This window comes from Dasypus novemcinctus, chromosome 16 (assembly GCF_030445035.2).
Source record: "Dasypus novemcinctus isolate mDasNov1 chromosome 16, mDasNov1.1.hap2, whole genome shotgun sequence".
Lineage (NCBI taxonomy): Eukaryota > Metazoa > Chordata > Mammalia > Cingulata > Dasypodidae > Dasypus > Dasypus novemcinctus.
Window position 1 is genome coordinate 41650944 of NC_080688.1, and position 11916 is coordinate 41662859.

At 38.6% G+C, this 11916-nt stretch overlaps 1 protein-coding gene across 2 annotated transcripts in view; it reads right to left on the bottom strand.

The window, feature by feature from the left end:
• Positions 1-11036, bottom strand: part of SS18 (SS18 subunit of BAF chromatin remodeling complex) — a 96618-nt gene extending 85582 nt beyond the window's left edge. The window contains exons 1-3 of one of the 2 annotated variants that reach the window (XM_004465142.5): positions 10645-11036; positions 6594-6670; positions 5051-5135 (exon numbers count right to left, since the gene is read on the bottom strand). In XM_004465142.5, coding sequence (XP_004465199.1) covers positions 5051-5135; positions 6594-6670; positions 10645-10713 — 231 coding nt within the window. In that variant the 5' untranslated portion in view covers positions 10714-11036. The remainder of the gene's footprint in view (positions 1-5050; positions 5136-6593; positions 6671-10644) is intronic. The other variant, XM_004465143.5, reaches the window with a different exon arrangement.
• Positions 11037-11916: the final 880 nt, after the last annotated feature.

Genomic DNA, 11916 nt, shown 5'->3' on the forward strand with positions numbered 1-11916 from the left:
TGGCATATTATATAGCTATAAGAAGAAATGAAGTCATGAAGTCATCCATATGACAACATGGATGAACCTGGAAGACATTATGTTGAGTGAAGCAAGCCAGACACAAAAGGACAAGTACTCCATGACTGCATCACTATGAACTAAACATATTGTGTAACATGTTGTATGATTCCATTTATATAAAATGTAAATATAAATGAATTTATAAAGCGGGGGAAACAAGAAAATAGAATGAGGTTAGAGAATGGAAAACTAAGGGTTAACTTGTGCAGAACTGGTAAAAAAAAGATGTATATTGGGGAGCTAATGTGGTTCAAGCAGTTGAGTGCCTGCTTCCCACATGTAAGGTCCAGGGTTCAAATCCCCAGTCCTGGTATCTTAAAAAAAAAAAGAGAGAGAGAGAAAGAGACATGTATTAATCTTTGGAAATGAACAGAAAAGGTGAAAGCCTAATAGCCCAATATAACACTTGTTTCTACTTAGTGGTACTATTATGTGGGTATGAAAGCGGTTTAAAGGAAAGCCTAAGGTCATGCATATTACTAAGAAGAAAGCAAAAATATGTAACATGGAATTGTATGGCACAGTAATACTGCTTGTGAAATGAAGATGGATAAAATTGCGTACATAAGACTGTTTTTTCTTGAAATTGAACAAATGTATATTAACATTATAAGATGTTAATAACAGACCAAAAATAAAAAAACCTAATAATACTAAGTGAAAGAAACCAGACAAAATGGTTTACATATTGCACAATTCCATTTATATAAAATGCAAATATAAATCAACTTATAAAGATGTAGTTAGATTATTGGCTATGTAGGGCTAGGGAAGGACTGCTAAAGGATATAGAGTTGTTTTTTTTTTTTTAAGTAATAAAATTTTTCCAAAATTTTGGTGTGGTGACGAATGCACAATAATATGATTACACTAAAAACCACTGATTATACACCTGGAATAGATCTATAGTATATGAATACATTTCAATAAAACTGCTTAATAAATAAATAATTGCATAAGAATGGCCAGAAATAGCAGGTATGTACAGCAGGAGAAGCATAAAGATCAAGAAGCGAAGAATTTTCTTGCTTGTTTGTTTTTCATTTATTATTATTAGTATTGAAATAATGAAAATGCTCAAATGATGACTGAGGTGATAAATGCACAATCATGTGATTATACCAAATACCACTGACTGTACACTTTGGATGAATTGTATGCTTTAATAACATGGAGCAATAAAATCCATTTGTTAAAAAAAACTAAATCAATATAAATATAATTCACCACATTACAGATGAATCCAAGAAAAGTTTATGATCATCTCATTAGAGGTAATGAAAGTTTTTAACAAAATTTAACATCTCTTCAAGATATAAACTCTTACTTATCACACAAGAAAGAAAGGGGAATTTCCTTAATCTGATAAAAGGTATCTACGCAAAACTTCAGCAAACATCATTCTCAATGGTCAGAGTAATAGCTTTTCCTTTGAGATCAGGAATGAGACAAGCATGTCCTCTATCACCACTCCTATTCTGTACTGTACAGAAGGTCCTAGGTAGAAAAGTTAAGGCAAGAGAAAGAATAAAAGATATAGGGATTGGAAAGAAAGAAACAAAACTCTTTATTCACAAATGATATGCTGTGACCATAGAAACCTGAAAGTATGTACAGAAAAATAGCTAGAAATAAGAACTAAAAAAGACTGCGAGATTCAAAATCAATAGTATGCTCACGTAAAGAGCAACACCATTAGAAAATGAACCTTAAAAACCAAAGATTGCACTTCTAACGGTCTCAAAAAACCCCAATGAAAGATGCACAAATCCTCAGGGATGAAAATCATAAAATATTATTTACAGCTATTAAGGAACTAATGAAATGAAAAGATAGGGCAGTGATCATGATTTGGAAGAGTCAAATTCTCCCCAAACTGATTTAGAGTCAAGGTAATCTCAATGAAAACCCTAACAGAATGATGCATGTGTGTATATAACTTGCCAAGCTAATGTTTCAGTATATACGCAAAAGCAAAGGACCAAGAACCGGGATAGTCTTGAAAAAATAGGAATAAGTAACACACTTCTGTAACATATATTAACATTTACTAGAATAAGACAAGCATGATGAGATAGTGGAATTTATTAAAATCAAACTGATGGAAAGAATAGAGACCAAAGACCTACATATACAGATACATCATATATGATATAGGTGGCACAGCAAAACTGAGAGATGTTTTGTTCTGTTTCTCCAATAAATAAAGCTATCCACATGGAAACAAATGAAACTGTTATACATGTATTAGTGTAAAGTAAGTGACCATAGTAATGTCATTGAAGAGCCATGATTTTAAGTAAAACAGAAGAGATACTAATATAGAAAATCCAAGTAAAGTAAAAACAAAACAAAAAATCTATAATCTTTTTTGACATGCAGATATCACTAAGAACTGAATATTTTACTTCCCTGTATTAAAAAAAAATGTGTTTAATAGTTCAGTCCACTGCAAAGGCCTAGAAACAAGGAAAACTAAGGGAAAAAATCAGTGTCCTCTTGCTTTTTAAATACCAATTTCCATTAAAAAGGACCCTTTGGAAAAATGATTGATTCCAGGGGCAGAAAATATAGAACAGAATGAGCCTGATAGCTCTCTTAAATCCTGAAAACAAAGAAACTATAAAAGAACACTAAAGAATATAGGAGTCAAGCGAAGAAGTTCCCACTGACCGGAGATGAGATAATTTGATCATAAAGAACGCAATGGATTTAAAGATATAAGAAATATAAAATCTGTAATTTCAGATAATACTGGAGAAAAATCAGTGGTCACTTTTGCAGGTTGTGAGATTCTAACTCATTCTGAATATTGAAAAGTAAAGGAATTGAATTAAACCTTTATCACCATTTTCCTTTAGGGATTCTATTTTAAGATAATCAAATATCATATCAAATGAAATTTTCCTTTTTACAAGAATTATAGCAATTAAGTGCAGGTAGAATTATAAAATTAGAAATTTCACCATTATGTGGGGCCTCAAATGAAATAATAGTTCTGGTCAACAAGTACCAATGACTGCTGAAACCATTACAAGAAAGGTTGATGAGGACTTTTATAACGGATCAAGCAGATGGCAGTGACTGTACCCACTGTTCAATGTTAACATTACTAAATAACGGAACAACCAAACATGTTCCTCTTGATGAGATATAATAGGAACTATATAGCATTGCCAGTGAAATACTCTTGACAAAAAAAAACCTAAATATATCTCTAATCAAACCTCTCTATCAGTTTACAGGAAAGAAATAAGAGGGAGAGAAAAAAAAAAAGACAATGAGAACTGGGAGCTGGCGTAGCTCAGTGGTCGAGCACTGGCTTCCCAAATACAAGGTTCCAGATTTAATCCCCAGCCCTGATACCAGAGACAGAGAAAGAGAGAGAGAACATAAGAAGTCCTAGAATACATATGACCCTGGTTCTTCAACAAATAAATGGACAATAAAAAGGAAGAGAAACTGATATAGATTAAAAGAGACTTAAGACACATATCAAGCAATTAAACATGTGGACTGTGTTTGGATCCTGAAGTAAGCAATCAACCATTACATTTGTTTTTCGTGTTTTTTTGGATAATTAGGGAAAATTCAAAACGGACTGCATATTATAAGACATTAAATAATGCTTAATGGTACTGTGAGTATGTTAAATTAAAAAGTCCTTATCTACTAGAAACATATGAAGAATATTTACTGGCAGCGGACTTGGCCCAGTGGTTAGGGCGTCCGTCTACCATACGGGAGGTCCGCGGTTCAAACCCCGGGGCTCCTTGACCCGTGTGGAGCTGGCCCACGCACAGTGCTGATGCGCGCAACGAGTGCTCTGCCACGCAGGGGTGTCCCCGCGCAAGGGGTGCACCCCGTAAGGAGAGCCACGCAGCGCGAAAGAAAGTGCAGCCTGCCTGGAAATGGTGCTGCACACACGGAGAGCTGACACAACAAGATGATAAAACAAAAAGAAACACAGATTCCCATGCCACTGACAACAACAGAAGCGGACAAAGAAGACGCAGCAAATAGACACAAAGAAGAGACAACTGGGGTGGGGTGGGGTGGGGTGGGGTGGGGTGGAGGGGAGGGGAGAGAAATAAATAAATCTTTAAAAAAAAAAAGCAAAACACCATTGTAATAAAAGTTTAAAAAAAAAGTATTTACTGGTAAAATTATATATCTGGGATTTGCTTTGAAATACTCCAAATTTATTCACGAATCACTTAGTAAAAAGTAAAATGAATAGGTAAATAAGCAGGTAGGTAGGTAGGAAGATGGGTAGATAGTGCATAAGTAGATGTGGCTACGTGGGCTGAGTGGGTGGATGGATGGATATAATTTCCTGAGGAGGAAAGTGGACTTGGCCCAATGGATAGGGCATCCGCCTACCACAAGGGAGGTCCGTGGTTTAAACCCCGGGCCTTCTTGACCCGTGTGGAGCTGGCCCATGCGCAGAGCTGATGTGCGCAAGGAGTGCCATGCCACACAGGGGTGTCTCCCGCATAGGGGAGTCCCACGTGCAAGGAGTGCACCCCGTAAGGAGAGCCGCCCCGTACGAAAGTGCAGCCTGCCCAAGAATGGCACCGCACACACAGAGAGCTGACACAGCAAGGTGACGCAACAAAAAGAAACACAGATTCCCAGTGCCACTGATAAGGATAGAAATGGTCACAGAAGAACACACAGCGAATGGATACAGAGAGCAGACAACTGGGGTGGGGAAGGGGAAAGAAAGAAATAAAAAATAAATCTTAAAAAAAAAAAAAATTTCCTGAGGAATAAGGGGAGGGAATCAATTCTAGGTAAATTTAGCTGAAATTAAATGTAAAGGCAAAACAATAAACCTTTTAAACAACTTAGGACAATACTTTCATACTCAGAGTAGGGCAGGATTGACTAAACAAAACAAAACAATCACTATACAAAAATGTGTTATACTATATATAACTCTTTATAAATATTGTCTACTTAACACTATTTTAAACATACTTACTGCTGGTAAAAGAGACTGCATATTTTGATTAGAATCTGCTATTGTAGCAAGGTAGACCAAGTTTGTATGCAACATTTGTTGATACCTATGAAAACAAAACAAATACCAATATTAGAAAAGAATTTTCTTTCTGTATGCTTAAATACAGACATTCTAACCATGTCCAGAGTTTAGTAAAAGATTTATATTACTTGAACACCATTAGCCCTTCAATTTTTTCTATTTCTTCTGCAAAATAATTCCAAATAATAAATGATACATTTAACACTAATAATAAATAGAGAGCTTACTGTGTGACAGATATTGTTAAAATTGTTCATATATATCAAATTTCACTTAATCCTCAAACCAACATATAAGGTACTCTTATTTTCTCCATTTTTCAGACGAAGAACCTGAGTAGACTACCTCTAGGAAAGAGAGCTGTGTCTTCAAACAATGATAAGAATAAAATATTCTAGAATTGCTCCATCCAATACAGTAACCACAAGACACAGTGACTACTGAACACCTGAAATATGGCTAGTCCAAAATGAGAAGTGCTATAAAATAAAATACACAATGAATCTTCAAGACTTGATATGAAAAACAGAATGTAAAATATCTCATTAGTACTTTATACTGATTACATATTAAAAAGGTAATATTTTAGAAATACTGGGCTAAATAAAATATTATAAAAATAATTTTACCTGTTTCTTTTTAATTTTTTAATGTATCTATTAGATATATCATTTCAAAATAAGAAATTTAGGTACTTAGGAATGATAATCAATTCTGTACATATTAGATATAAAGTTTGATTTCTCAAACATATATATCGACGCAATTAAATATCCTATACATGTGAAGACCTAGCTTCCCCAGAAATCAAACTATATACAAAATTGATGTCATTATTCATAATACAGGGTATAAAAGAGAAAAAAAACACAAAAAAACTGATGCCCCACACACACACCTCCTGAAAAGTAAATAATTCTATAAAATTTAAGAAAGTCATACAAAAACTTTTACACAAATGTTCCTAAATGCATTATTCATAACAGGCAAAATGTGGGACCAACCCAAATGTCTATTAACTGATAAAGTATAGTATAGCCATTGAATGGAAGATTATTCTGCAAAAAAAGGAACAAAGATCTCATGCACACTATAACATGTATGAAACTAGAAAATATTATTTTAAGTGAAAGACATCAGTCACAAACACCACACACTATATGATTCCATTTATCTGAAATGTTCAGAATAAGTAAATACATAGAGACAGAAAGTGATTTAGAGGGAAATGAGGAGTGACTACTAATATGTACACAGCTTATTTTCAAGTTATGGAAAATGTTCTAAATTTACACTGTAGTGATGGTTGCACACCACTGTGAATGTACTAAAACCCACTGAATTGTATACTTTAAAAAGATGAATTATATGGTATGTGAATTATATCTCTATAAAGCTATTAGCAAAAAAAAGGAAAAAAAAGTTTAAAAATTAACCAATGCAGAAAAGTGAGTACAGAAAAGTTTCTTAGCAATCTTACTGAGAACATTCCGAGGTCTTTCCTTTATTCTGATAGTCCATTATACACTGAATAAGATGGTTATTTTCATCCAACATCTGAAATAAAAGTAGAAAAATTCATGTAAATCTAGTGCATCAAATAAAATAAAAAATTAGAAAAAGTTCAGGGAAGAGTATAGTTAATATATATATTTTTTAATTTATTTCTCTCCCCTTCCCCCCATTGTCTGCTCTGTGTCCATTTACTGTGTGTTCTTCTGCATTCGCTTGCATTGTCAGGTGGCACTGGAAAACTGCATCTTTTTGTTGCATCATCTTGCTGCATCAGCTCTCCGTGTGTGCAGGGCCATTCCTGGGCAGGCTACACTTTTTTCGCTCAGGGCAGCTCTCCTTACAGGGCGCACTCTTTGCGCATGGGGCTCCCCTACACGGGAGACACCCCTGCATGGCAGGGCACTCCTTGCACGCATCAGCACTGCACGTGGGCCAGCTCATCACACAGGTCAAGAGGCCCTGGGTTTGAACCCTGGACCTCCCATGTGGTAGGCAGACGCCCTATCCGTTGGTCCAAATCCACTTCCCGAGTAGGGTTAATAAATACTGTTTTTTGAAGAACTCTAAAGAGGATCCCCCTAATAAAATACTGTTATTCCAAAACAATCACCGCACATTGTAAAATCATTAAACAAAAATAGCAGCATAAGGAAAATCCCTTGAAACTACTTGTTATATAGCTACCTGCTACTATAACACATTTTAAAATTCATTTTGGGAAGCAGGCTTGGCCCACTTGATAGGGCATCCGTCTACCACATGGGAGGTCGGAGGTTCAAACCCTGGGGCCTCCTTGACCCATGTGGAGCTGGCCCATGCACAGTGCTGATGCACACAAGGAGTGCCCTGCCATGCAGGGGTGTCCCCCGCGTAGGGGAGCCCCACGCGCAAGGAGTGCACCCTGTAAGGAGAGCCGCCCAGTGTGAAAGAAAGTGCAGCATGCCCAGGAATGGGACCGCACATACAGAGAGCTGACACAGCAAGATGCAAGAATAAGAAGACACAGATTCCCAGTGCCGCTGATAAGGATAGAAGCGGTCGCAGAAGAACACACAGCAAATGGACACAGAGAACAGACAACTTGGGGGGTGGGGGAAGGGGAGAGATATAAAAAAATAAATCTTAAAATAAATAAATAAATAAATAAATGTATGGCAATCCCCCGTGCAAAAAAAAGAAAAAAAATTGAATTTAATAACTTAAATATAATTTTAAAGAGAGACTAATGAACTCAGCTCTGTCTCGCATAAAAATCCATTCTGTACTAAACTGTTTAAATCTACTGAAAAAATACGCAATACAGAGCTTATATGGACAATCTTTTCAATAACTGATTTTTTTTTTCCTTCAGATTTCTAGAAATGTTTCATCTACACAGGAATTGAATCCACTGGGTCTTTTTCCTACATATTATAACTCACTACAGAAATCTTATTTTACACATTTATATCTTTGGAACAATATCTTGTTTAATCGACAGGTTGTCGTGTTTTTTTTAAGGTCTCTATGCTAATTAATCCCTCTGAGTTATAACCTGAAGTGTAGCAGGGGAAATTTGGAGTTTCTTTTATATTCCAACATTTAATTATCTCTCCTACTATAACAAAAGCTTTAGCTAGTTTCAACTAAGAGTCAAAGTGGGCTTTGCATCATTCTAACGCTTTGTACTAATAAAGAAATTCTGTTCTTTTCCAGAATGAAGTAAATACATGAAAACATCAGCCCAGGAAGCTTGATGAGCTAATTTCCAAGTTTCATACAGCATGGTTTTGTGATTTCACCAAATAAAGCAAAATAATTAAATACAAAAACTTCTACACATATATATTACAGACTTTCTGACCTTACCTTATAATTAAATTGTCCCAGAAGTTTAAAAACAAAAAGCATACTGATTTATCATTCTATCATTTATAACAATTCAATGCAATTAAATGTCTTTAAGAATTAAATAATTCATCTCCACAAAATGGCACTGAGGAAAAAGTACTGATTAGGTCGCAATTATAAGACCAGTTAGTTATAGTGCCAGCTTTGCAGTCTTAAGCAAACCACTTATCTTTTTCTGGGCTCGAATTTACCTACAAAATCAAGGGTGGATTGAATCTAGGATTCAATAAAACCACTGAATAATGAAGTAAGCAGTACAACTTCATTTTTTTAATTTAAAGAATTTATTTCAATTTCATTCACTTATATTTCTTGGCATGGAAATATCTGCATTATTCACCAATACATGCTTAATGCTTTAATTTTATAATTACCCTATTTGCAGAAACTTGAAAAGCATTCTAATCAAATGAAAAGATGTACCAAAAAATTCTTTCGACTTTACAATTTGAAATATACTCAAATAACATTTTTACAGTAGACAAAACCTTCATCCAAAAATTCAGAACTAGTCTCATAAGCTTAACAAACTGCCACATAATAATGTACTTTTAACTAAAAAGGAAAACCCATTTAACATTGACAGTAACTTATTTTCTGCACATTTTCATATTCTCACGTTCACTTGCTGGGAAAAAAAAAAAAAATTAACATGCCCTTCTAGCAAGCACAGTTTTTCTAAAAAGAATCATAGGAAGAAAGAGAGAGAGATAAAGTTGTCTTTAAAATGCATTGATCCAATCCCCAACCTTACAATTTCTCAACATATCTTCTCAGTATATTCCTCAACCTAACAAACTTCACCGTTAGAATACCTGCCTCATATCTAAGGGCAATCCCTCACGCTGTAGACATTTTTTCCCTTCTCATCTAAGTATGCACAATAATTGATCAGTCTCCACTGAACAAATATCTAAAGTCTTATGTAAGAACAGCTCTTCATTTTTAAAAAAATGTGGAAAACTAAGGACTTTTTCCACAGTATAAACTAAAATTAAAAAGGAATCCTCCCTCCAGAAAGGTGTGCGCGCCCGAGTCTATCTGAAGCTGTTTACCAGGCTGCAGAATAAGCCCTGGCACTACAGTATATGAAAGCACTGATCTTCTGGCACTGCCAAGCCTATTTACTCACAAAATAAAGCAACAGTTGGGCAAATGTCAAACGCCACACTACAAGAAGCCTGACAGTAAAGAAAAGCCGATGAACTTGCTCTATTTGACATAAAATGGTACTAAATGTTGACGTTTCTTCGATTTTCACCCTTACTCCAAAACCGAAATATTTAAGGTACACTACTAAATTTAGAAAAGTCAGACTAAAATTTTGAATGCTGCCTTGCTTGCAGGCAACAAGAAGTTGAAGACAATAAAGAACCTTTGTGTCCCCAAGGGGGAGCAACGCGACAGCGGCAGTACAACCGTCCAACAGGGACGCAGCTCTCTACAGTTATCAAAATGTGTAATTTATAATTGATGCCGATTATCTGATTGCCTCTACCGCTAGACTGTAAGTTCCAAGAATGCAGGGACCATGGCTCACCACTGTAGCCTCAGCTCCTACAACAGGAGCGCTGCATCTGCTGCAGATGTAAAAAATAAATACATAAAAAAGAGGCTTATTAGGAAGGGATAGAAGGACCCCGAGGGGGACCCCGAGATCAGTGGCGTTCTCCCTCGCCTTTTCTCATTCTACTAAGATTCTCCGCAGCGTCCCCCAAGTTCTCTTAGCTCCTCAACTCCGGGGAGTTTTGGAGGGCGGCTACCGCGCTTCGCCTCCCCTCCGCCTCCGCGAGTCGCGGGGCGGGGCGACACCAAAGTAACTCTGGAGCGACGCGCGGCGGCCCCGACTCCGAGGAACAGCCGGTCTGCGCTCCAGCCCCGCCGCTCAAACGTCGCACCCGATCTTAGAAAAACTGGGCTTTTGTGCCAGTAGGAAAAAGCCCCAACGCGCGCGGCACTCTGTGAGGAAACCGGCTAGCTCGGCTGGAGGTTCCGGTTCCCAAACAACTGTCTCTCCTCAGGCCCGCAGCCTCCACCCCCGGCCCGGCCGACTCTAGGCAGGCCCTGCCCCAGAGGCTGTCCCCACAGCGGGTGGGCCTGGCATCCCCGCCTTCGCGAGGTTTCACCTTCTGAATAGCAGCGGGTGTGATTTCTCCCTTGCCTCGCTGCCTCGGGGCTGCGAATGCCACAGACATGTTGCCGCCGTCCCCACTACCAGCAAGTCCCGAGCGCCCCGGGTGAACGGCAAAAGCGGGCAGAGACGCCGGCCTCTCGGGCCGAACCACCTCGGGAACGAAGGGTGGGAGGATACTCCAAGGGCGGACTAACCGCCAGTCGTCCTTCCCGACGGAGATGTTCTGGGCCCATGGAAGTCTTGTTGCGGCGAGACATTTAGGAACCAGAGACCCGGTATAACCTCCGCGTTAGTGACCGACCACACATCCCTCAACCTTTCCTTATCCGCACCCCCCGCCTCCACGCAAATGGTAGGGCCTCGCCACAGTCCTCCCTCCGCTTCAGCGATTCAGGAAATGGTCCCGCCGCCGCGGGAGAGGGAGAGGCCCCGGCTAGCCCTGTCACAGGAAATGCGAGCGGCCAGAGCCGACCCGCCCCTTTCGTGCGAGTGCAACTTGCTTCGTTCTCCGGCGCGCTGAGGCGTTCCTTGAGCTGCGTTTTGGAGCTCTGCTCACGACTCAGTTCGGTTTTGCCTACTCCGTTCTCACTCGTCGTGGAAAGAAGTGGCCGCCCGAAGTTGTCCCGGCCTCGACTCGCTTCGGTTTGGAGCGAGAAGGGGCACCCCAGAGAGGGGAGGAGGAGGGTCAAGACCCAGGAATGCAAACCCTTGGAGCATCTGCGACACGAGGCAGAAGTGGAAAGACTAGGTGAAAGCAGATTCGCTCGTTTAAACGGCTCGGCTACGCCCCATATGCACACCTCGGAATCCACAGACTTCTTTTGCACACAAAGTCGTGTCCCAAAATAGGGAAGTAATGGCTGTGTCCAGTACTTAGAGGCAATCGGCCAACTTGGCTAAAGTGGCCGTGAGAGCTCACCGCTGGGACAAACGCTTAGCAGAAATACTGGTTACTGTCGTATGACTTGGATTTTTTAGAATTAAATTTCGAAATAGGGCGTTGTTTCCTTTTCAATGACATATTTAGTGGCTAGTAAAGTAGGCGCACGTTGCCAGGCTTCAAGTCAGTGTGAGGGGTGAGGGAAAAAAAAGGTTTACAAGTTATGGAAGGAACACAGGCAAATGTGGACGATGCATTGCTTTTTTTAAAAAAATTACTCTGTAAATTTGGGTTTTCATATAAGACAAAGGAAATTGTATATAAAATGGTATCCAACATTAATGAGGCTCAAAAATCAGATGAGGAAAGCAGACGTGGCTCAAG